The sequence below is a fragment of the Artemia franciscana genome, chromosome 7 (genome assembly GCF_032884065.1).
Source record: "Artemia franciscana chromosome 7, ASM3288406v1, whole genome shotgun sequence".
NCBI classification, from domain to species: Eukaryota; Metazoa; Arthropoda; class Branchiopoda; order Anostraca; family Artemiidae; genus Artemia; species Artemia franciscana.
Window position 1 is genome coordinate 63392786 of NC_088869.1, and position 26409 is coordinate 63419194.

The 26409-nt window shown below is 34.8% G+C and overlaps 1 protein-coding gene across 5 annotated transcripts in view; it reads right to left on the minus strand.

The window, feature by feature from the left end:
* LOC136029590 (baculoviral IAP repeat-containing protein 6-like) overlaps positions 1-26409 on the minus strand; it is a 397865-nt gene that overhangs the window by 8808 nt on the left and 362648 nt on the right. For 3 of the 5 annotated variants that reach the window (XM_065708088.1, XM_065708089.1, XM_065708086.1), the window contains 2 exons: positions 5835-5963; positions 717-936 (listed from right to left, as the gene is read on the minus strand). In XM_065708088.1, the coding sequence (XP_065564160.1) occupies positions 717-936; positions 5835-5944 (330 nt within the window). In that variant the 5' untranslated portion in view covers positions 5945-5963. Of the gene's footprint in view, positions 1-716; positions 937-5834; positions 5964-9307; positions 9658-13875; positions 14023-26409 lie in introns of those variants that run through there. The other 2 variants (XM_065708085.1, XR_010618083.1) reach the window with 2 other exon arrangements.

The following is a 26409-nucleotide window of genomic DNA, read 5'->3' on the forward strand; positions in this document are numbered from 1 at the left end:
GGTAATCGTGTAGGCTTCGGAGGGGCCTCATTGGATTGGTAATCAGAAGTTCTAGTGCCCATTTTAAGATTCAAAGTGATCAGAGGGTGGATACCCCCTCCCTCCCACACATACACCTCGTATTTGTGTTATTTGTGCTTCACTGAAAACAAAATATGTTTGAAATGTTTTCGACTTTCTTACATTAATAAATGTAAAATTATCAAAACCTTAACGAAAACATTTCAGTATTTTTCAATTCATCTGACAATCCAGGATTTTTATTTTCAGCAAAGCATAAATTGTATTCCGGTCTTGAGATTACATAGGGGTTATCAGACCAACTCATGTTAATTTTTGCTGGTTTTGAGTTTGACTCGGCTATTGATTGTAATGTCTGATCGTTTTGAGTTTCATTTATTTATTGATAGTGATTTGTGGTAGTTTTAGGCTTGGAAGATTATTTGACTTTATTTTTGCTCATTCTTGGCTTAATGGAGCTCTTCATTTTTTTTAAAGAAACTTGTCTTGTGGAAAAAGTTTTTTTTAAATTAGTTATATAAAAGAATCAATTTCACTAATTTCGATTCGAAAAATAAATTAAAATTATAAAAATACATTATACTTTTTCGCTGCATTTTATTATCAAAGTTTACTTCTTACAAAAATTGGCTTGTCATAAAGTAAAACTGAAATCTAAATTTTGAAATGGTAATAAAAGAAAAATTTCATGATACCTTTAGATGCTTGTTAATATTCCACACAACAACTGAGCCTCTTTCCATTCCAGTAGCTATAATCCCCTCCTTACTTGTTGTAGCAATACAAGTAATGTCTTCACCACTATCTTCATGTTGAACAGCTGAGTCTGTAGCCATAGTCACACTTAACGGAACATTTGGAGTACCAAGTCCACCAAAGTAGGGACAGTTTTGCGCATGCCTTTCATGCTCAGACCTAGAAATAACTTTTCCTAAAAGTACAAGACCAAACTGGTGGACTTCTTACTCTCTTAAGAATTATTTTCGACAACTCAAAAAAAAAAGAAAAAAAAGTTCAAAAAAAAAAGATTTCGTAATTGTTCGATGGTCCCTTTAAAATTTCTTATATTCCTTGTAATGTAGTCACGAAAGGCACAACCCTTTGAAAAGGCACTAACATAAAGCTTTGAAAATAGGATAACACAATTCTGCTACACTTTCTTCACAGACTATTTGCAAAAAAAAAATGGCCACACTTTACCCTCCAAATATTGAAGATAACATTACAAACAAGTTTAGAAGTCTTAATTTTTGATTAATAGCAGATATATAATAGCCCCTCCTTAAAGCGGTGTTCCCACAGATGTCTAAGACAAGTGTTTGGTTTCTCTACCAACTTCTCTGTCATGTCTAAGACAGCGCCAACTTTGGTTTCTCTAAATGTGCCAATACGAGTCCGTCAACTGGATTCTACGTAAAATTAATGTTCCATTTCACCTCCTCCAGAACTCACTCCAATTGCCTAAGAATAAGGTCCTGTTTTGTCTTGATATATTTTGAGCTGAAATACGTCCTGCACTCCGTTTCGCCGAAAAACAAGCTGTCCCCATGCAACTTGTCTTCAAAAGAATATTCCCTGGATGATTCATAAATCCAGATATTTGCACTTCATGTGGACAAGCAAAGTTTTGGTTGTCTCTACGAAACGGAAGTTTTCCAAAATTCTCGCTTAGCATCGTAGCGATCTTATTAATAGCTATTCTGCCCATGCAAGAAAAGATCGAAATATGGTATTTAAATTTGTCTCCTCTTCAGTATCCCCTCCTTCGTCACCACGCTCAGCTGATATACCAGACGCTGATTGGTATGCATATTAAGAATCCGAGTTTTCTTCCCCTGATCCTATCATAGAGCAATCTTATGAAGTAGCTCCTAATCAGTTTCTGGGTGCTCAACCCGATGAAGATTTTGGGGTCAGTACCCGTTCGGTCGAAGATGCCATCCAAAAATTAAGATGCAAACGTTCATCAGGTATTGGACATGTTAGTGCGTTTTCATTTGAACTACGGGGGAAAACTTCTTACGTCTCAAATTTCCCTGCTTATGCAGATGATTTTCACTGAGGCTATCGTCTTTCTTCTTTTTTGCATCGGAGATCTGACTCCTATCTCTAAAAAAGGGAAATCCGAAGTCCACTGTACATCATTCCTCCCTAATACTGTAGCTATATCCCTTTGCAAGCTCTTTGGGCTACTATTTATTAGGGAACTGGAAAGTTTGCTATACCCCTTCACAACCATTTGGATTTAGGCAAGTTACCGGGTGTACCGACGCTTTAACAGCTATTACAAATGCCCTGATTGATACGGAACCGTCTGGAGACAGCCTTGTTGTGGGGAATATGATGTCAGACGTGCATTCGACTCTCTTATCCATACAGCGATGATTCTGAAAACCGGTAAACGTGAATTGAATATGGCCATTATTCGTTCTTTTTGGGATTTATATTCAAGACTACGTATCCACTTGAAAGTACCCCCAGATAAAGGCATGCCCCCGATTCCACGTAGACAACTAATACCAGTCAAGAAAGAGGCCTGTCAAGGAGCTATGACCTCTCCCGGCCTAATTGAAACTATGCGCTGGAAGCACAAGATCCGTGCCCACTGTCAGTGATCCTATCTTATGTAAATCTTTCCTTGATAGCCTATGCTGATGACATCCTAAACCTTAGTCGAACTCTTCAACGTATCACTGAAATTTTTGGAATCCTTGAATATAAGAAAGTCGGGCTTGAATTAAACCCCTCCAAATCTGATATTGTCCTGTTTAACTGGAAACAGATTCCCCTACCCCTTCTATCACGCTTGGATCTAGGTCTGTTCAGCCAACAGATAACCTTATGTTTCTAGGTCTGCCCATTGCTTCTTCTATCACACACCCGAAAATTTCTTCTGGAACAAATCAGACGTAGAATTTCAGCAGCTGACGCTTTCATTGTATCTTTTAAACTTCGATTCAAACTTCGATATAATGCTGTAGCTTTTAACCATATTCTGTACACCGCAACCTTCTGGAAACTAAAACTGACAAGAATAAAATCCGATCCCTGATCTTTTGCTATTCCAAGTATCTGCTTCATCTACCCCCGTGGTAGAGAAATTTACTCGCTATTGCAAAATTCAAGGTTGCTAACCTAGAGGTTGGCGTTGGCAAACGGATTGCGTAACGTAACAGAAAAATAGATAGGAGTTTAAATTATTGGTCCCACATTCTTTGGCAGTGATGATTGTGTTTTTCTTTTTCGTATGTTCCGTATTGTGTGTGTTTAATTGAGACGGGTTTTTCAATATTTTGTATTAATAGATCAAACAGTTCGTGGTAACGAACCGTAGTAAGGAGCGACCCGACTCAATAGTAACTGAGACTTAAAAAAGGAATTTTGATACCAATAGTTACAAAACAAGAATCGCATTATAATAATGAATTTAAATACATAAGTTTTACCAATTTTTGTCTTACCAATCAAAAGTTAAGAGCCTGAGCAAATTTTCCGTTGAAAAATGGGGGGAACACCCCTTAAAAGTGACAGAATCTAAACATCATCAAAAATCACACCATCGCATTCAGCGTATCAGAGAACCCTACAATAGAAATTTCAAGAGCCTACCTACAAAAATGTGGAATTTTGTATTTTTTTTCTACAAGACAGACCACGGATGCGTGTTCATTTGTTTTTTGTTTTTTTTTTCAGTTGTTTGTTTTTCTCAGGGGTGACCGTATCGACCCAGTGGTCCTAGAATATTGCAAGAGGGCTTATTGTCACGGAAATTGAAATTTCTAGTGCCCTTTCCAAGTGAACAAAAAAATTGGAGGGCACTTAGGCCCCCTCCCACGCTAATTTTTCCCGAAAGTCACCGGATCAAAATTCTACGATAGCCATGATATTCAGAATAGTAGAAAAACCTAATAACTATGTCTTTGGGGACGACTTACTCCCCCACAGTCACCATGGGAGGGGCTGTAAGTTACAAACTTTGAGCAGTGTTTACATACAGTAGTGATTATTGGGAAGTGTACAGACGTTTTCAGGGGATTTTTTAGTTGGGGGGAGGGGATTAAGTAGGGGGAGCTTTCCGTGGAGGAATTTGTCATTGGGGAAGAGAATTTCCTATTTTTCAAGCATTTAAAAAAAATGAAAAAATAAACATGAAAAAGATTTTTCAACTGAAAGTAAGGAGAAGCATTAAAACTTAAAACGAACAGAAATTATTACGCATGTGAGGGGTTCACCTCCTCCTAATATCTCGCTCTTTACGCAAATTTAAATATTTATTCTATGGCCTTTGTGATACAGTGGTCATTCTTAAGGAATTGCGACAAAATTTAAGCTTTAGTGTAAAGAGCGAGGTATTGAAGAGGGGGAGAACCCCCTCATAAACGTGGTAAAAATGAACGAGTGTAGAGTGTAGACATGTAATTTACATGTATTTTTACTAATAAAAACGTTCGGAAAAAATAAAAAGTTGTAGTTGTCTTTTTAGGTAACGAAAAAATTGGAGGGTAACTAGGCCTCCTCTCCCGCTCCTTTTTTCTCAAAATTGTCCGATCAAAACTATGAGAGAGCAATTTAGCCCAAAAAATAAATTAATATGCAAATTTTTAAATATGCAAGAGCAAAAATGAAAAGATGGATTTTTTAACTGAAAGTAAGGAGCGACTTTAAAACTTAAAACAGACAAAAATTAATATAAAAGGGGCTGTTCCCTCCTCAACACCCCACTCTTTACGCTAATTTTGTTTTACTATTTTAAAAAGTAGAGTTGAGAGAAAGAGTCAAAATTTAGAGTAAAGAGCGGGGTGTTGATAAGGGAACAGCCCCTTTCATATACGGAGTAATTTCTGTTCGTTTTAGGTTTTAAAGTCCAATCTTACTTTTAATTAAAAAATCTTGTTTTTTTGTTTAATTTCTTGTAAGATTGTAAAAACGCTATTATTCTGCAACATATATAGTATGTCAAAGTTTTTGAAGGTTTTTGCTTCTTTTTTTTGTTTTTAATTCGGTTACTTCCGTATTATCTGTTTGCCTTGTATTTTGCGAAGCGTTTAATTGTTGTCTTTATTGTTTTATTATTTTGTTTTCTTTTACTGCTCCGTATTTTTGCTTTTGCATGACGGGTTTTCAGATAAATAAATAAATAATTCGCTTTTATTTAGTTCCCACTTACATGTGAAATTCTTTGCTATTCTGACACACGTTAAAAGCCAGCACCCAGCTGTAGAATACAGGACTTTTTGTCAAGAAGTTATAACCCTGTCCACGAATAAGCTTCTTTTGTCCTCATACTTATCATCTACATTAAAAAAAAAGCATTCACTGGTACGTCTGACAATAGTTGTATGTCTACGTAATATTCAGGCATGAAAATATTGCTGGAGCTATACATGGTCAATTTGTACTTTGTCTTCTTTCCCCCTTTTAGTCTATGTGGTTTAATGTATTAAGATGTCTATCTTCGATTTTAATTAATTTTTAATATATATATATATATATATATATATATATATATATATATATATATATATATATATATATATATATATATATATATATATATATATATATATTTCATTCACTTAACTTTCCACCGCAGTTTTGTCGATTTTTTTTCCATTTTAGTAGTTGTTTTTTCACTGATTTTCATTTTCATGGCCGAATATTATAATTTTTATATAAGAAAATGTGCCAGTTACCAGTTCTCAAAAATATAGTTTTGACTTTAATTAAAGGCAGTTTAACGTTTAGTCTAAAAAGTATTTAATGTAAGTTAAAACCAAATAAACATAAAGCCGAAAAAAATAAGAATTACGAACCATGGTTCATCGTTTGGTTCCCAAGACACTAGACAAACATTACAAATGAAGGAAAGGGCTCTATCACTTTCAGGATCAGTAGGCTGATGATAAAATCTAGCTTGAGACATTTGTTCCGGTAAGGCATACCTAAAAAAAAAAAAAAAAAAAAACTTCTGAGCGACCAAGCATTTTAATTGTGATGAGGCTATATTATGAACTAGCGTGCTAGAGTTAGAAGCTATATTAAACTATCTAATGGAAAACTACATGAAACTTTCAGAATCTACGAGCAGCTGTTTCTTCTGCTAAACTATATAATGTCGGTGTCACACCCTAAAGTCGTATCTGACATTTATACGCTTTTGAATTAATTGTGGAAACCGTTTGCTTCTCTATTTTCAAAGGAAAAGATCGGTAGGACACTTTAGATAAAAAAATTAAATGTCCCTTCATCTACTTCATCCACACCGCTAAATCTCCCTTTCAGAACAACTTTCGCAACTATCTCAAATAAATGTCAGATGCAACCTTTAGCCGTACCGGCGATAATAAGCGTTAGATACCCTAACAATTGATCTAGAGTCGGGTTGGGAGCAAGGTGTGAGCTCTTTAAGCGTGCTGAGCAATACCGGATAATTCAGCTTATGTTATGAAGCAAAGCTAGAGTCTCCAGATGTTTGTATCTTAACTATGGAAAAAACTTTTTAAATGAAAATATCACTAACATTATGGGTGATTTTGACCCAAAGCCAACAAAGGTTATCGACTCTTGGTGTCCTTTAGCATTTATTTTCATATTTTTAGTTAATTTTAATTCTTTTGTCCCTGTTTCTGGGGGTTGGGTAATCATAACAGGGAAAGATAAAGGTTAATACTAGGGATGTGGGGGTGATGTCAACAGCGAAGCCAAACTTTTTAAATTTTGTGAAGTTTTTAAACAAAAAGGATATCTCAAAATTCTGATTAGAAATAATAGGGATTGCAGAAGGACTGAAAAGCAGAAAAGGATCCAAGGGGAAGCCAGTTGCCCTCCAGTAACTTTCGGGCTTTAAAAACGGAACTAAAAATTTTAACTTCCAATTGAATTAGCCCCCTCTCAAGTTTACAGGATAGCCCTTTCTATTTGAAGTGGATGAATTTTTTTCTGGGATGCATTTTTAGGGAAAGCAATACAGTTGTTAGTTTTTCCTTCTGCACTGGGGAACACAAGGTTTCACCTAAGTTTCAGGCCAATAAAAAATATCCCGCTCTTTTTGTTAGAGGAGGGACCAATTTCAAAGAGACTAATCCTTTAAATATTTCGTTGTACATTAGTCTCATGGCTTGAGCCAAATTGTTCATTTTATACGTATAGATAGATAATGAGAAAGCAAATGAGGTACGTGTCTTACGTCCAGCTAATGAACTTTAAACAAACTATCCATGTCTCTGTTTACACAGATTACAATGTGAGCTGCCAGTGAGCGGCTCACTCAATAGACATAAAAAAGAGGATACTTATTTCCTTATCTTAAAGGATTTTTTTCTATATTTTTGGTAATTACTTCTTTTAGTGACATAATTGAAAATTCCAAGCATTTAGTTTCGTACTCCCTTTTAATCACCAATAGCTCTTACCTTGTTAAGGTATTGGAAAAGTTTTTTGTTTTTTGTTTTTCAGGAGGGTTTACCCCAGTTTCAAAGCATGTGAGTTTTAATAGAACTCATAATTGTTATCAAAATTTAACGAATTCGAGTTGGACTTTTCGTTTTGTCAATATCAAAGGGAGATATCCCATCCATGTCCCAAGAGGGCATGTATTACACAAGTTTTACACAAGAGCAAAAATTTGGCTTATAACATTTCCCATGACAACCCTTCGCTTCGACTGATAAGAAAAGCTATACCGAATACCATGGTTTACATGATATCTTGTGGTACATGATATCTTGTGGTACAATGGCATCTTGTGATATTTAAATGTTGTACAAAAATGTCAGAAAATGGGCTCAGGAATGGATACTTCTTTCAAATGAAAGTAAATGTAAAGAAAACGCACATTTCAAATAATACAAAATATTTATGGAAGTGTTACAAATGAACTTATTTTCAGCTACAACAATGAAACTATATAGATATAGCGTCAACCAAAACTAACTGTAGTTCATGTGTGGCTATCCAAAGAAGGAATCTAATCTATTGGCTTCAAGGGCCATTTCCCCAAGACCTTTGATGGGTTCTGTATCTTCTGTTGCTAATTCTGGCCAATCTCCATTTGTAGTATTCGGTGGAGTATACAAACTAACCAAACGAGACCAAAGAGACGATAGATGAGACATGGCTTGAATTTGTCCATTCTCCATTGCTTCTTTCATCGCAGCAGTTATGCCCACTGTTTTTGGTGTCATTTTTAAAGATACGACTGACCACTAAAAAACAAGCTAAAAAGGAGCCGAGGGGAAGCCAGTTGCCCTCCAGTAACTTTCGGGCTTTAAAAACGGAACTAAACATTTTAACTTCCAATCGAATTAGCCCCCTCTCAAATTTACAGGATAGCCCTTTCTATTTGAAGTGGATGAATTTTTTTTTTGCATTTTTCTGACTCTTTTTTGGGATGCATTTTTAGGGAAAGCAATACAGTTGTTATTTTTTCCTTCTGCACTGGGGAACACAAGGTTTCACCTAAGTTTCAGGCCAATCAAAAATATCCCGCCCTTTTTGTTAGAAGAGGGACTAATCCTTTAAATATTTTGTTGTACATTAGTCCCATGGCTTGACCCAAATTCTTCATGTTATACGTATAGATAGATAATGAGAAAGGAAATGAGGCGCGTGTCTTGCGTCCAGCTAATGAACTTTAAACAAACTATCCATGTCTTCCATGTCTCTGTTTACACACATTACATTGTGAGCTGCCAGTGAGCGGCTCACTCAATAGACATAAAAAAGAGGATACTCATTTCATTATCTTAAAGGATTTTTTTCTGTATTTTTGGTAATTACTTCTTTTAGTGACGTAATTGAAAATTCCAAGCATTTAGTTTCGTCCTCCCTTTTAATCACCAATAATTCTTACCTTGTTAAGGTATTTGAAAATTTTTTTGTTTTTCAGGAGGGTTTACCCCGGTTTCAAAGCATGTGAGTTTTAATAGAAGTCATAATTGTTATCAAAATTTAACGAATTCGAGTTGGACTTTTCGTTTTGTCTATATCAAAGGGAGATATCCCATCCATGCCCCAAGAAGGCATGTATTACACAAGTTTTACACAAGAGCAAAAATTCGGCTTATAACATTTCCCATGACAACCCTTCGCTACGACTGATAAGAAAAACTGTACCGAATACCATGGTTTACATGATATCTTGTGGTACATGATATCTTGTGGTACAATGACATCTTGTGATACTTAAATGTTGTATAAATATGTCAGAAAATGGGCTCAGGAATGGATACTTCTTTCACATGAAAGTAAATGTAAAGAAAACGCACATTTCAAATAATACAAAATATTTATGGAAGTGTTATCAATGAATTTATTTTCAGCTACAACAATGAAACTATATAGATATAGCGTCAACCAAAATTAACTGTAGTTCATGTGTGGCTATCCAAAGAAAGAATCCAATCTATTGGCTTCAAGGGCCATTTCTCCAAGACCTTTGATGGGTTCTGCATCTTCTATTGCCAATTCTGGCCAATCTCCATTTGTGGTATTCGGTGGAGTATACAACCTAACCAAACGAGACCAAAGAGACGATAGATGAGACATGGCTTGAATTTGTCCATTCTCCATTGCTTCTTTCATCGCAGCAATTATGCCCACTGTTTTGGGTGTAATTTTTAAAGATACGACTGACCACTAAAAAACAAGCAAAAAGCTTCACAATAAAAATATAAATAATGAAGGAACAATCATGCCCCCTAAGAAAATACCCTGAAACTATATTTGAAGTACATTCATTTAACATAAAATACAATAAGTAAACACGCATTATTTACAAGAAATAAGAATTTCGTTTCAACATCATACAAAGAACAAAATGGCAATTTGGTCACGAGGTAGATTTCTTCAATGATACATTTGTTATAAAATTTGCTATTTTCAGTTAAAGCCCACGGACGAGCAACAGAAAGCGACCCGAGACATAAAAGAGACATATATTATGAAAAAATAGAATTAAAAAAATTTTCCGCCACACAGGAAAGTGTTATTCAGCAGAATTGGAAAATTCTTAAAAAGGCAATTTCAAATTTATTCATATTTGGATTTCAAAAAAAGGTCCAAGGTTATTAGAATCCAACTAGAATTGTATTTTATAGAACACCTACCCATTTACACAACAGGGATGCGGTAGCACATTAGTCTCGAAACTTGTCAGCAGTCGACAAAATCGAATTCTTATATAGAAGATTTGTCTAGAAAAACTACAAGATATAGGGTATTGCGTAATTGCACATCAGCTATTAAAGTGAAAGTCTGTGGGAGTCTGTGTGCAAAAGGGGTAATTTTATGTCTACCCTCTCAAACTTTTCATTGTAGGTTATTCAAACATGGAGAAAAATTTTCATTAAGCATACAATAGATGTTCTGAAGGCGATGACAGCTATGCTTTTATTGCAGAAACAGAAGTTTTAACGGGGAAAGTTACTTTTCCAATATCAGAGCTTTCCGTCAAAAAATTCGACCAGTGCTAAGAGCAAGAGGTTGGGCAAGAACGACAACTTCCTTCTTATGCACAATTTTAGTTTTTATTTTGAAAGCCAAATACACATAAATGAGCACTTCTTCTCGAAGTGTTATGCAAAAGTTACACTTTAGTGTAATGAATGGGCAGCTGGAGGGGCGTTAGCCTTTCTTATACTTAGTGTAGCCCTAAATACGGTATCAAAAACAAAAATATGAATTTTTTTTCATTTTGAAACGAGAGCAATGAGTAACATTCAAATTCAAAACCAACAGCAATTAATATTGGATATAGTTAGTTTAAGATTTAACATAGATCTTTACATTCATTTTAGATCACTCTGTTTCATTAATAGTTAACAAAATCGAAATTTATCGAGCTGACAATTAAATATCAAGAAAGAATTTTGGCAGGTAGAGTGTCCTAAGTTTATAGATAGTTTTGTTCTCAATGAATAATTTATTAATTAATATAGCATATTACTATGGAATATAATGTAGAATAACTTTTCTTGCCTTCATAAACGTTCAAATCTTTAAGTCAAAATTTCCATTTCTTGACGGTCAATTCATTCCTACGAGTTTTTTTTTTAATTTTACTTTTCATTTAAGTGAGGAAAAACGAGATAACGTGATGAAAGCCGAGCCTACTTCTCATCAGGTAGTTCGTTTGGTATTTGCCAGAGTGTACAGAATATGAAGTTCTACCAAATATAACTTAAGAAGAACCTAGAGTGTGATTTATTGAAAAATGTCAGCTCTTGCTAAACTTCTCCTACTCGTGTTTTATTTCAAGAATAATATGAAAAAAACTTCGTTTTCTTAAAGAGTTAAAGAGGCTGCGTCCCAAAGTCGAACCTTAAAACGTACAGGAATTAGAAGAGGCAGTTGGGGGGCTGCCGCCCCCCAAACCCCCAGCTTTTAAAGACTCTTTTGTACAGGTTTTTTTTTGGGGGGGGGGGGACTTCATTGTTACTAATTACTAGTTTCGGCGCAATGGTTCTCCTGTCCTCTTGTGTTTAACATTTTTCGAAGTTATTCCATTATTCATTCATTTCAATTTTTTGTTAATTAAAAGAGGGCCTTTCCGAAGCCAAGAGCTGGGGGTTAGCAAAAAAACAAAAAACCTGTACAAAAGAGTCTTTAAAAGCTGGGGGTTTGGGGGGCGGCAGCCCCCCAACTGCCTCTTCTAATTCCTGTACGTTTTAAGGTTCGACTTTGGGACGCAGCCTCTTTAACTCTTTAAGAAAACGAAGTTTTTTTCATATTATTTCTGTACGTTTTTCTACAATCCATGGTGGATGTAATTTAATAATTCCTGTACTCCTCGTACAGGAATTAGGAGAGGAACTTGGGTGGCTGCCGCCCCCCCGCTTTTAAATCATTGTATAAAATAGAAAAAAAATAGATAGAATGACCGAAATGTTTCTTTTGCTCATAAGAAGCTAATATTCTGTTATCTCTCAAATGATAAGCTGTCCAGGTGTTATCAAAAAATTTTCTGGAATGGAGCTGGATTTTTATGATGCTTGCAGTCATTCTTGCCGTGCCGAGCTGATTATTTTGATGTACTTGAATGTTGATATTCGTAACTTTTAAGAATTTCAAAAATTAACATGGGACTATTAGACTATTAGGACTATAAGAAGACTATTAGGAGAGGCAAACCCCCCGCTTTTAAAGACTCTTTTGTACAGGTTTAATTTTTTTTCATATTAATTCTGTACGTTTTTCTACAATCCATGGTGGATGTAATTTAATAGTTCCTGTACTCCTCGTACAGGAATTAGGAGAGGAACCCACCCCCGCTTTTAAATCATTGTATAAAATAGAAAAAAAAATAGATAGAATGACCGAAATGTTTCTTTTGCTCATAAGAAGCTAATATTCTGTTATCTCTCAAATGATAAGCTGTCCAGGTGTTATCAAAATTTTTTTGATGTTGTGAAAAAAAAACCGCCCGTAAGGGACTTGAACCCTTGACCAGAGGATTAAAAGTCTCACGCTCTACCAACTGAGCTAATAACTTGCATGTGTGTAAATATAACTTCTCAATAGCTTTTAAAAATTTCAAATTAACATGGGCTCTTATGGAGAGAAATCCGTTAATTTAAATAGCTAATGGGTGGTTTCTGGAAAACAGGGAAGGAGTTATCGGATCAAGCTGAAATTTCGCGGATAAGCTCCTGGGCCGTAGAGGACCTTAACTTGTGAATTTCAGCCCGATCGGACAACGTTAAAAGGGGTGGGGGGGGGGGGGGGGGGGTTGGAGGGTCGAAACTTTCGGGGGGTTAAGATTTTCCTACGAAACTTTCATGGGCACTTACTCGGAGAATTCCGCATCGAATGAGTCTTCGTACACCCAGATCCGATGTCGGATGTGACCTGTAGGCGTGGCGAAAAAAAAAGTAAATGAATTTTAAGTGGCTATGCGTGGTTTCTGGAAAACAGGGAAGGAGCTATCGGATCAAGCTGAAATTTCGCGGATAAGCTCCTGGGCCCTAGGGGACCTTAACTTGTGAATTTCAGCCCGATCGGACAACGTTAAAGGGGGGCTTGGGTTGACAGGTCGAAACTTTCGGCCAGATTTTCCCCATGAAGAAAAAGTTGGAGGGGGATGAAATTTTGCAGGTTTCTTAGTTGGAGCTCGGGCTACGAAATGCATCCCTCCCCATCCCTCTGCGACCACTGGAACCGAAGATCGCTTAACATTGTCGTGTGTCGCCTCTTTATAGAGGCACGAGTGTGCCTCCTTGATATAGTGATAATTTACTTGAAAATCAAAACCTACCTTAAATTCTTTTATACTTTTATCAAAAGAGAGGGCGGGGTGGGACCCAACGTTTCAAAAATATTTGTATTTGAGAATTTCTCTGTAAGTGGTAGCTCCCTCTATCTAGAGAATAAAATCCTTCGGTACAAGGAAATTTTAAAATCCCGAGTAATTCTCGTACACTAAATGTATTAAAACCCAACATACTTCAAAATATTTTTTTACACTTAGCATGTAATATTACATAAGTAATCCTATCAATTTTTCTTCTTTTTTTTTATTTGACATGAAACACTCGACTTTATAACTGTCCTAGGGAAAAGATATAGACATAAAAATATATAGGATTAGGCATGATAGGATAAGTCATGTTTTGACATTTCAATTACCTCAAGAACCCTTTCTAATTCGCAAATGCACAATTTTTGTGTGGTTTTTCTTAATTACCGACTTTGTTCTATTTTTCATACTAAATTAGTATTTATTTTTAAATTCTGAAATTAAGGCTGAAATACTCAAAAGTTGCCAATACTACTTCTTACCATAAAAAAGCAAAAATAACCAATAGACTCTGCTTCTTCAGATGGCTATTCTCTAATTAAAAATTAGATAAAACTTACTGAAGCTGCTTTATAACTCAACTTTAACAAAGAGGCCTCACTGGAAGTCTGTTCTTTGATAAGTGTAATTAGCTTGTTTTTCCACTCGTTGGTCTTTTACTTCTGTGATAAATCTAGTTGGGTCAGCCATGAAAGCAACTGTAGGGCCTATTGAAAAAAAAAGGATTTAAATTTGATTCTTAGGCCCAATGTCAAACTCTTAAGCAAAAAAAATAAAACATTATAGGCAAAAAGATAATCAGACCTCCAGCACTTCAGCATATTCCTTAGAGGAATTCAACTTGGAAAAAAACATATAATTAAAACCAATTAAAGCCTAAAGGGAGCTGAAACAGCAAACATACCCTACCTATCCCTTAAGTTGGAGTAAGATGGGATCTAATTCACCATCCACTTTAACTTTTTAATGGCTTAAAAATTTATCCTGATATTCCGGAAATTATAATGGACTAACCCTCCTTCTGCCCCCTCCCCTACAAATTGTGACACAATAAGATTTACCATTTACATGAAACCTATTTATGATTCGATTTCAATGTTATTTTTTCAATGTAGCTCTTTAATAAAGGCACACACATAAAACAGCGTAATCTAGGAAGAACCCCCAAACGTCCTTTACTTCTTACTTCATTACTTCAAATTATATGATTAGGAATCATGGGGCCATGGATGCTCAACAAATAGTGACCTCACATTTTGCGACCGAGAGTGATGGAATCTTCAAGATACAATACAAATTTTGTAAGCCCTATGAGCCAGATTCAAAGGTGAAGGTCGGCAATTATAGATGCTTTTTATTGGGTCTTACTCCAAGGCTAACTCGAGTTTCCACTTCTATCAGTTCTCCTTCCTCTCGTTTCCATTCAGCAGCTCAGACTCTATAACTACGGAGTCTCAAAATACAATAAAAAAAAATAGGGGCGATGTCGGGGATTCGTTACCAAAGGGGAACGGACAACTTGATAAGGGTTCTTTGCATAGTGCTTCCTCTGCATTCAAAATAAAACAGTTCAATAGAATCCTTTTGATACAAAGCAGTTTTCAATCTCATTGGTGTCCTTTCGACATATTGAAACTCGTATGCACCAACAAATATAAGAAATCACGGAAATAAGAAGACACGCAAGTGTCTTAGCAAATCACCTGATAATAATAACAAAAAAATTTGAAGTTCTCTGCTTGTTTCGTTGGTTTAATAGGGTGATTCGTCTGATCTCACTTTCTTCTATGTTGATTAAACGGAAATTTATTCAGATATAATAATAACGATAATAATAATAGATGATAAAAGCACAAATACTATCATAAGGCTATTCCAAGGCTCTACCATCGGGAATACAGAGATACGAAAAAAAAGAAGAAAATGACAAATAGCCACCTTTCACTGACTATCCGCCAAATACCAAGCCGGAGCTAAATCCCATAAGCAATATGTAAAAACCATACACAATTTCCATTTGGGCCAGAGACATCGACCACCTGGTGGTATTAAAAGAAATTACCCAAATCGGAGAAAAAAAATATGTAGAAATCAGAGATTTTTGACAATTTTTTTCTGAAGACACCACCAAGAAGATACTTTTTCACTGACTTGAACAGACTATTTTAGGCAGAATGAGAAGCAGTCAGGGGATAAAAGCTTGATCCGACTGATGAACTGAACGGGATTCAATGCGATTTTGTTTTTTCTGGGCAATTTTACTTTTATCTTTATAATTCTTAAATTCTTTAAATAGCCAATTCTTTGTTATTCTGTATCAAGGGAAAAATAAAATTTATTAGAGTTACTACAGCTATCCAAACAGAGCAGCACTTTCTTCATCTCTCTTGAAGTGTAATTCTTAGGAAATTTTTACCTGCAAAACCAAAGTCACAATATAAAAAAACAGCAAATAGTCTATTTTGGGTGAGGGGGAAGTCTCATTAATTGAGGGAACTTCTGTTCAGTATTGTAAACAAACACACTTAGAAACAACATGGAAATTTTTCTCTAGACAGTGGAATTCAACTGTCTTGAGAAAAATTTCCCTGTTGTTTCTAGGTGTGTTTGTTAAGGAAAGGCAGTGTGGTCCTTGTCGCTAGATATATTAACTATTGGATTAAGACAAGAGAAGAGAATTAACTCATTAGCAAAACTGCTCTTTCATCATATAAGTCAAAATAGCAAAACTGAAAAAAAATATAGCAAATTAATAAATATAAATGATTTTCAAATGAAATGATAAATACATTTCCAGAGGGTAACATTTCAACCTAATTTTGAACGGGCTAACATTTTACGCTAGCTGTATATCGTCTAGGAGATGATTCCACACATGTGATCCCGCAAAACAGGGAAATTAAGATCCTCGTTGAGTACTCAAGAGCCTCAGACACATCCCTAGAGAATTCCTAGTTCCCCAATAATGATACAAATAGTTCATCCTACAAATTTACCCAGAGCACAGCTGCTAATAACGATTCAAACACTGATGAACAAAAATACCAAGTTCATAAGCTCTAAACTTGTAAACATTTAAAATTTTAAGCATTATAAAATAACTAAAAATAGTATTTTTAAATGTCACGCAGTCTCCTAAAACACGAACAACTTTATTTTTTAACATATCAACTCTTTTAAATCAAACAGTTCGTGGTAACGAACTGAAGGAAAAGAAAGAAAGGAAACTGTAACGAACTGTAAGGAGTGACCCGGCTCAATAGTAACCAAAACTCTAAAAAATTGAATTTTGGTACCAATAGCTACATCAAAAGAATCGCAATTTAATGCTGATTGTAAATATATAAGTTTCATCAAGTTTAGTCTTACTCATCAAAAGTTACGAGCCTGAAAAAATTCACGTTATTTTAGAAAATAGGGGAAAACACCCCCTAAAACTCATATAATCTTAACAAAAATCACACCATCAGATTCAGCGTATCAGAGAAACCTAATGTAGAAGTTTCAAACTCCTATTTACAAAAATGTGGATTTTTTTTGCCAGAAGGCAGATCACGGATGCGTGTTTATTTGTTTTTTTTGTTGTATTTTTCCCCCAGGGGTGATCGTATCAACCCAGTTGTCCTAGAATGTTGCGAGAGGGCTCATTCTAACGGAAATGAAAAGTTCTAGTGCCCTTTTTAAGGGACCAAAAAAATTGGAGGGCACCTAGGCCCCCTCCCACGATAATTATTTTCCCAAAGTCAACGGATCAAAATTCTGAGATAGTCATTTTATTCAGCGTAGTCAAAAAATTTTATAACTATGTCTTTGGGGACGACTTACACCCCCACAGTCTCCGTGGGAGGGGTTACAAGCTCAAAACTTTGACCAGTTCTTACATATAGTAATGGTTATTGGGAAGTGTACAGGCGTTTTCAGGAAGATTTTTTGGTTGGAGGCCGGGGTTGAGAAGAGGGGGATATGCTGGGGGAACTTTCCATCGAGGATTTTTCATGGTGGAAGAAAATTTCCATGAAGGGAGCGCAGGATATACTAGCATTACTTAAAAAAAACAGTGAAAAAATAAATATGAAAAAGTTTTTTTTAGCTGGAAGTAAGCAGCAGTATTAAAACTTAAAACGAACAGAAATTATTACCCATATGATCGGCTCACCTCCTCCTAATACCACGCTCTTTACGCTAAAGTATTTTTAGTAATTTCAACTATTTATTCTGCGGCTTTTGTGATTCAGGGGTCATTCTTAATGAATTGGGACAAAATTTAAGCTTTAGTGTAAAGAGCGAGGTACTGACGAGGGGGCGAAGCCCCTCATATATGTAATAAAAACATGAGAATACAAAAGTTCTTTACGTAAGCTAATTTAAAAGTTACGTATATCTTTTACTTATAAAAAGATTCGCAAAAAATTAAAAGTTCTAGTTGCCATTTTAATTAACCGAAAAACGGAGGGCAACTAGGCTTCCTCCCCGCTCTTATGAGAAAGCCATTTAGCCAAACAAAATAGACATACAAATTTCATTTTAATTATTCCTCTGCGGAGAGCCAAAATCAAAACATGCATTGATTCAAAAACGTTCAGAAATTAAATAAAAAAACAAGTTTTTTAAATGAAAGTAAGGAGCGACATTAAACCTTAAAACAAATAAAAATTACTCTGTATATGAAAGGGGCTTTTCCTTCTCAACGCCCCGCTCTTTACGCTAAAGTTTTTTACTGTTTTAAAATGTAGAGTTAAGAGAAAGAGTCAAACTTTAGCGTAAAGAGTGGGGCGTTGAGAAGGAAAAGCCCCTTTCATATACGGAGTAATTTCTGTTTGTTTTAAGTTTTAATGTCGCTCCTTACTTTCATCTAAAAAACTTGTTTTTTTATTTAATTTTACACAACAGTACCAGTCCATAGCCAACAACTATAAGACTGATGGTTGTTAAAGAAGAACGACGCTCCTAAATTTTGATCGTTGTTCACCCACGACGTTGTAAGTTAACATAGATGAGGCAGTGTAATCTCCATTCCAATTTCTACACATACCAGCCCTTTTAAGGCTCTTAGCGCTCTTACCAAGGCTCTTACCAAACTAAGTGTTCATTCACAAATATTATTAAAACGTTTTTATATAAGTAACAATGGAAATTTTTCGTGAAATCAGCGAAGAATTAACGGAAAAATGGAGTAATATTTGTATCAGCATATTTCAAGACGTCTTAATGTCACTCTTAATTTCAACAAACTGTAAATTAATGACCTAGGTCATGGGAGATGCTTTGGAGGAAGATCATTTCACTTTGTTGGGACTTTTTTTTAGAAGAATCGCTCATTCTTTCGGTCCGTAATGATTTTCTTTAGAGTTTTGTACCAATTTACCAGACGTATTATTGAATTTTTTTTCTATTTATAAAGCGTTTACAATTCTTCTTTGTTATCTTCTAGTGTGATTTGCCCGTTTTGTCAAGCTTTTGTTCGTTTTTTTTAATATCGATAAAGACTTTAATACTTAAAGCCAAAATGTTCGGGAATTTTAGTTTTTTTACAATCTTGATTAAGGGTGTTCCTTCAATATATACATATTTGTATTTTTTTAGTAAGTAAAGAAATCAACAAAAATGTTACCAATGAAGCAAAATAATTACTAATAAGTTAAACACATTTATCATGACTAGCAATTATAGCATAAAGTAAAATTGAAAAAAAAGCCTGACCATCAAGGGTTTCGCTAATTGTCAGGTTTACACCTATCTACCACATTTGAAGGTGAGTGCTAAGATTTTGAGAAAAGGTCAAATTACATAAAAAAACAAATTTAGAACATATTCAACACTGTAACATTGACGCAATACTGCCCCAATATCCTGTTTTCCTGGTCTCACAGCACAATATAACGAATTTCATCTGCAAAAAGTTAGAATATCATTGAATTTTTAATAGGGCTGATTTCAGGAATCAGTTGAAACCAAGCCACGAGTACAATTAATATACCTTCTAGCAATTCCCAGACTGCCATCCCCCTATCAAATCTGAAAGTCAAAATCAAAGTATCTTCTGTGGCGTTTGGAATTAGAACTCAAACTAAAAGAGTTGCTGAGCCTTATTTCTGATTAAATAAAAAAAAAATTTAATGAGTGTAAAGAGTTACATTAAAATTCTAAAACGAAAAGAAATTATTCCGCATATGAAAGGGGTAGTCCCTTTTCAAACGCCTCGCTTTTTTACGCTAAAGTTTTTTTTTAATTGTTAAAAAGAAGAGTTACGACAAAGAGTCAAACTTCAGAGTAAAGAGCGACACGTTGAGAAAGGGACAGCCCCTTTCATATACAGAATAATTTCTGTTCGTTTTAAATTTTAATGTCTCTCCATATTTTCAGTAAAAAAAAAAAGTTTTTTTATTATATTTCTGAACATTTTTCAACTAATGCAGGTCTGAATTTGGCTCACCGTGTATAAGAAATTGAAGTGAAATTTGCATATTAATTTTGGCATATTTATTCTGTATATGAAGGGTTGCCCCATCCTCAATACCTTACTCTTTACGCTAAAGCTGTTAGCACTTTTGAAAAAGCTTCCTATTCTAATTAAACGACCCCCGTATTTCAGTAGCCGCTCTTAAAAAAATTTGCTTATTGTTTTAAAAAGTAGAATTGTGACAAAGAGTCAAACTTAAGAGTAAAGAGCGAATCGTTGAGAAGGGGACATCCCTTTCATATATGAAATAATTTCTGTTCGTTTTGAATTTTAATGTCGCTCCATACTTTCAATAAAAAAACAAACATATTTTGTATTTAATTTCTGAATGTTTTTCAACTAATGCAGGTTCGAACTTGGCTCACCGTGTATGAACAATTGAAGTGAAATTTGCACAATAATTTTGGCAGATTTATTCTGTATATGAAGGGTTGCCCCTACCTCAATACTTTATTCTTTACGCTAAAGCTGTTAGCACTTTCCAACTCTAATTAAATGCCCCCCGTATTTCAGTAGCCACTCTGAAAAAATTTGGAAAAACAGTCAAACTTTAGATTATAATTTCTGTTCGTTTCGAGTCGTTGCTCCTTACTTTCAGTAAAAAAGTTGTCTCTTTTGTATTTAATTTCTAATCGTTATTCAACTAATATCGGTAAATCTGGCTCATCCTCTTTGAAACATACCCCCTCCCCCAACGAAAACTCCACCAAAGAAATTTCATCCAAAGTAAAGTGCACCTCCACCAATATGTTCCGTCCAGAGAGTTCCATCCTCGCTGATAATCCCGTCTCTTAGTAAAATCGCTTGGGAACGATTCTGCCTAAAAAATCCTCCTTAGAATTCTTTCATTTGAATAAGCTTTTAATCTCTAATCAGATTATCAATTGCTCCAGAAATGCCCCTTCCGTGGATATCCTTTCCCGAAAATCAAAACACGTGGAAAATAGACCCAAATAAATCGTCAAGAACATCTCCACATAAAAAATTTGGCAAAGAGAATTTAAGACAATTAAAAAGGAATTTCTTATTTTAATTATGTCAAATCACCCACTGTAATATGTCCCATGGAAAATTCACCCCACAGAAATTTCTCTTCCCAAGGAAGATTCTTTATATAGAAATCCACACGAAGCACCCACCCACCTCAAAAAATGTCTTTATACTTCCCAATAACAAAAATACTATACGTAAACAACGGACAAATTCCATAACTTATAGGCCTCTTTCCACGGACTTTGGGGGGGAGTCACTTTACACCCAAAGATATAGATATTTGATCTTTGAACAATACTGACCAAAATATATATCTCAAAATCTTGATAAGATAACTTCAGGGAAAAAATAAGCGTGGAAGGGGTTCAGTTGCCCTCCTATCCTTTTGGTCATTGAAAAGGTAATTGATATTTTAATTTCAGTTTGAATATACCCCTCCCAATCGTCTGGGACCATTATTTCAATACACCCCCCCCCCCCTGGGGAAAAAAACCAGAAAAATAAACTAGTAATGTGTCTTCTGGCAAAAATTAGAAAATTTCACATTTTCGTATATAGGAGTTTGAAGCTTCTACAGTAGGGATCTAAGGTAGGCTGAATAGGATTCCTTGAATTTTAGGGGGTGTTTCCCTTATTTCAAAAAGCAGGCAAATTTTATCAGGGTCATAATTTTTGATGAGTAACACTAAACTTGATGAGTCTTGTATATGTGGAATCACCATATTAAGTTGATTCTTTTGATGAATAGGCTGATATTGAAATTCCGTTTTTTAGAGTTTCGGTTAATATTGAGCCGAGCCGCTCCTTACTTGTAGTTCATTAGAACGAACTGTTTGATACTATCGCTAATTTAGTTCAATAAACAAAATTTTCACCCACACAAATAAAACTACCGGGGCCCTACCCCCTCCTTTGACCTTCCTAAGTCGTTTAAGATCAAGAATAAGATTTAACGGCAACTCCACCAGTGTTTCATGGATGGTGTTACTGTTAACTACAATTATAGATGGTAACATGTTTTCTTTTCCAACACCCTAATTTTTGCCTCTAAGCAGTTTTTCCAATAGATTTATGAAATTCTTGTATGGTGTAGGAGCCAAATGTGAGATCTAAGATTTCCTATGGTAAAAGAACGACACGATAGTTAACTGAGCCACCAAGTCATTGTTATTCATATATTCTTAGAAATATATCAATGTATTGTTTCTGGGGTGCTATTCACATGATGTTAAGCATCATTGTAATGTGACAAATTAATATGTAATCACTATCCCTGGGGATAAATGTTTCCGGGGAGTTCTTGGCATCATTCAAACAATTCTTTGTTTCCGAGAGTTTATTAGTATATTTCCGAGGATTTGAAGAACAATGGGTTAGTCACTGAGACAACAAGTCAATAATATTGTTATGTTCTTAGAAATACACTCTAACCAAATGCTATCAAAGCGTTATTTCCTAGTGCTCTTTTGGCATCATTCCGAGAATATGCATACCACAGTGATTTGAGATTGTTGCTAGACAAGCACATTCTTTCTATACTCTGACGGTACCAAGCATACTGGTTCTTCGGATGGTCAATGACACTTGTTTCGGTCCCAAAAATTGTAACGACTACAGCCAGCCAGGTATCCTCTTTGTAATGTCATGGTCCCCAGTACAATGGTTTTCCATTACCAGACCTACGACTGAGTCTTGGATCCCCGGTCCCCATGCTCCCCTCCAGGGCTCCATATCCCCATTCCAAGGGTCCCCAACGTCCCCTCTCCAAACTTTGCTTAACTTAATTTTTTTGAACTTGGGAATTTTTTACCATAATTTTCTTTAACTTATTTTTTGAACTTAAAATTTTTTTATCGAACTTAATTTTTTTATTTTATTTAAGTTAGGAATTGTTTTTAACTAGACAATTTTTCAATTTTTTTTCCATGTAAGATATTGACATGTAATCTTTGGTGAACACGGTTGTTGAATTTTTTTCATTCGCCCGTCCCCGTGGTACTATGTGGTTGATCAACGACAGTAGTTTGTTTATAACATGTTTTCAATCAACATTAATTGTGCAGTGCAAGGACAAACACTCACATCGTAATTTAACAAGTAAAGATTAAATATTTAAAGAAAGTGTGCCTACATGATAGAGTTGTCACACCATTGAATGCTAACAAGGACAAATATTTGAACTGCAAAACATGCACTAATGGTTACACCATTGGAAATGTATGCTAGCGTTGTCATGGCAGTGAGAGATTAAATTTCTTTGGAGTGCCGGAAAGATTCAAATGTTATAATGGTGGATAGAATAAATTGCGAGAGATGATAGTGCTTAAAGAAAATGCAAGCCTTAAACGAATAGTTGATGACGAGGGTCAACTTGTTGCTAATGCTGCTGGTAACACTTTATCCGTTGAAAAATCATATCATCATCTTTTTGGTTTTACTATTCAACGGAACGTAAAAACAAGACAGGTGAACTTCAGCACCAATGTCATAAATTATGTCTTGTCTATGTATCTGAACTTTTAACTATGTAAATATAATTTGGTAATAGACAATAAAAATCAAGGGCAAAATAAAAAGGACAGTCGCAAACAACATCGCCAAGGAAATTAAAGACCATTCAATGAAAAGCAAACCATCGCTGAACGCTCATAGTATCATTGGTAGTTTACCAAATGATACCATCATTGAACAGAATAATAGCAATGATGAAAAAACGAAGATGAAATTCTTCAAGAAAGCATGTGCAGATGATAGTTATCGCAGCATTGAATAGTAAAAAAAAAGCAAATATTTGAGCTACGAACTAAACCCCATTTGAAATGTATGTGCGCATTGTCAAGACAGTGAGAGATTAAATTTCTTTGGACTACCGAGGACCACCTAGTGCTTAAAGATAATACACACCTAAACGACATAGTTGACAACGATGTTCAACTTCTTGCTCAGAGCTCCGGTAACACGTTACATGCTGATAAATCCTATTGCCATATTTCGGGGATTGAAATTCAACGGAGGGTAAAAAAAAAACAGGGATATTGCTGCACCAATGTCATAAGTAATATCTTGACTCAGTGCAAGAACTGTTATCTGTGTAATCACAGTCAAAATAAAAAGGACATGTGCAGATAATATCACCAAGGAAATTAATGACAATTCAATGAAAAGCAAAGCATCGGTGAAAGCTATTAGTATCATTGGTAATGTACCATCATATACCATCATTGGACCGATGAATAGCAATGATGAAATGTGTGATGAATTTGTAAATGAAACCATATTAAAAGTCGTATATTACCCCCAAATCAAATAAGTACCATGTTAAGATAAAACATAATGAATTATTTTTTTGGAATGGACTTGAAACATTAAATTTTTTTCTGATGATATTAATAACATGTAGTATGGTACGGGCCATTATTTCCACAAGAATATTTCATTGAATAACTACATAATGTTTTTTTTAGGGTAAGCAAGCAACTCTTAGCATATTTATTCCAAAGTCAGAGATACAAGAACATGAGTTTTCAGACAAAGCTACTATCAGCAGGCTCACAGAGGGTTTAATAGAGTCTGAAAAACGCGGAAAAAGTTTTTACCACAGTCTGAGATAGATGAACCAGATTTTTTTTAGAGTTAAGAGACATATGAAGTGGAAATTTATTCAACAAAAAAGTTAAACTTCTTCTGAATTTTTCCAAAAGAAGAGAAATGTTTTTATTTTTTAAATTTTCTCAAAGAAGAGAGAAAAAAATCAACTACTGTTCTGATTTTTTTTAAACAAGTGAGAAAAGTCCAAACACGGTTTTGTATTTTTCTAAAAAAGAGAAAAAAGTTACACTTCTGTTCAGATTCTCCCCGAAATAGTGAAAAAAAATCAGTTTGTTATGAATTTTTTCATAGAAAAGAATTTTTTGGTATTTAGCCAGTTAACAACAAGTTTAATTAAGCCGGATTAACCGTGTAGTTTTGGAATATATTATAAGTGAAAACTAGCTCTTTTTTTCAGGATATTAAGAGGCTGTTGGGCAAGTTTTTTTTATAAATTATTTTAAATAGTGAAAGGAACTGTCTTTTTGCTTGATTATTATTCTGGTTTGACAGTGATTTGGAATGAGTGAAAGGACTACTTTGAGTTGTTTAAAGTAACACAAATAGGCAAGCAGAAGAGGGGCAGTTCCCTGTCACAACCGCCGTTGTACTGCGGGGAGTCTCCCTTAAACTGCGGGAATTAGGTGAACGGGGACTGACACTTCCCTTGTTTATCACTCGTTATTCCCTTGTTTATGTTGACCTATGCTCCGCCCCCGACTATTCTGATTGGACACTGATTACGCTAGTGTTGGCTTCAGAACAGAACTCACTTTTTTCGAATCAATAGAAAAATTCAGAGCCAAACTGCAACTTTTTTGCCTTGTATAGAAACAATTCAGAACATAACTTGAATTTTTTGTTTTGGTGAAAATCAGAACAGAGTTTTAACTTTCATTCCTCTTCTTTGAAAAAATTCAGAACAGAACTCTTTTTCTCCTCTTTGGAAAAAATTTTGAACTGAAGTGCAATTTTTTCTCTTCCATTGAAAAATTCAAAACAGAAGTGTAACTTCTTTTCTCTTCTTTGGAAAAAATTCAGAAGTAAAGTGTAACTTTTTCCCTTCAATGGACAATTTAGAACAGAAGCTGAACTTTTGTTACTCTTATTTAGGAAATTCGGAACTGTAGAATGACTTTTTTCTCTTCTTTGAAAAAATTCAGAACGGAAGTTTATCTTTTTTTCTCTTCTTTGGAAAGAGTTGCAAGAGAAAAAAGTTGCACTTTAGCTCTGGATTTTTCCATAGATCAGAAAAAAGTTCAGAACTGAAGTGCAGTTTTTTTCTTTTATGAAAAATTTCAGAACATAACTGTCACTTTTTTTCTGATCTATGGAAAAATTCAGAGCTAAAGTGCAACGTTTTCTCTTCTATAGAAAAACTCAAAGCATAACTTGAATTTTTTTGTTTAGGTAGAAATCAGAACATACTTTGAACTTTTATTCCTCTTCTTTGAAAAAAAAAATAAAATATAACTCTTTTTGTCTTCTTCAGAAAAATTCAGAACTGAAAAGCAACTTTTTTCTCTTCAACGGAAAAATTCAAAACAGAAGTGTAACTTTTTTCTCTTCAATTGAAAAATTCAGAACAGATGCTGAACTTTTTTCTCTTTTTTTAGGAAAAATCAGAACACAAGTTAATTTTTTCTTCTCTTCTATTGAGAAATTTAGAACAGAACTTGAACTTTTTTCTTTTCCTTGGAAAATTTCTGAACTCAAGTGCAACTTTCTTCAGAAGAATACTTTATTTTTTATCTTCTTTGGAAAAATTTAGAACATAAATTGATCTTTTTTCTCTTCTTTGGAAAAATTCAGAACATAGGTTGAAGTTTTTTCTCTTTTTTGGAAATTCAGGGCAGAAGTGCAACTTTTTTCTCCTTTATGAAAAAATTCAGAAAAGAAGTGTCACTTTTTTTCTCATCTATGGAAAAACTCGGAGCTAAAGTGCAACTTTTTTCTGTTCTATAGAAAAATTCAGAACATGACTTGAATTTTTTTGTTTTGGGGAAAATCAGAAAAGAATTCGAACTTTTTTTTCTCTTTTTTGTAAAGATTA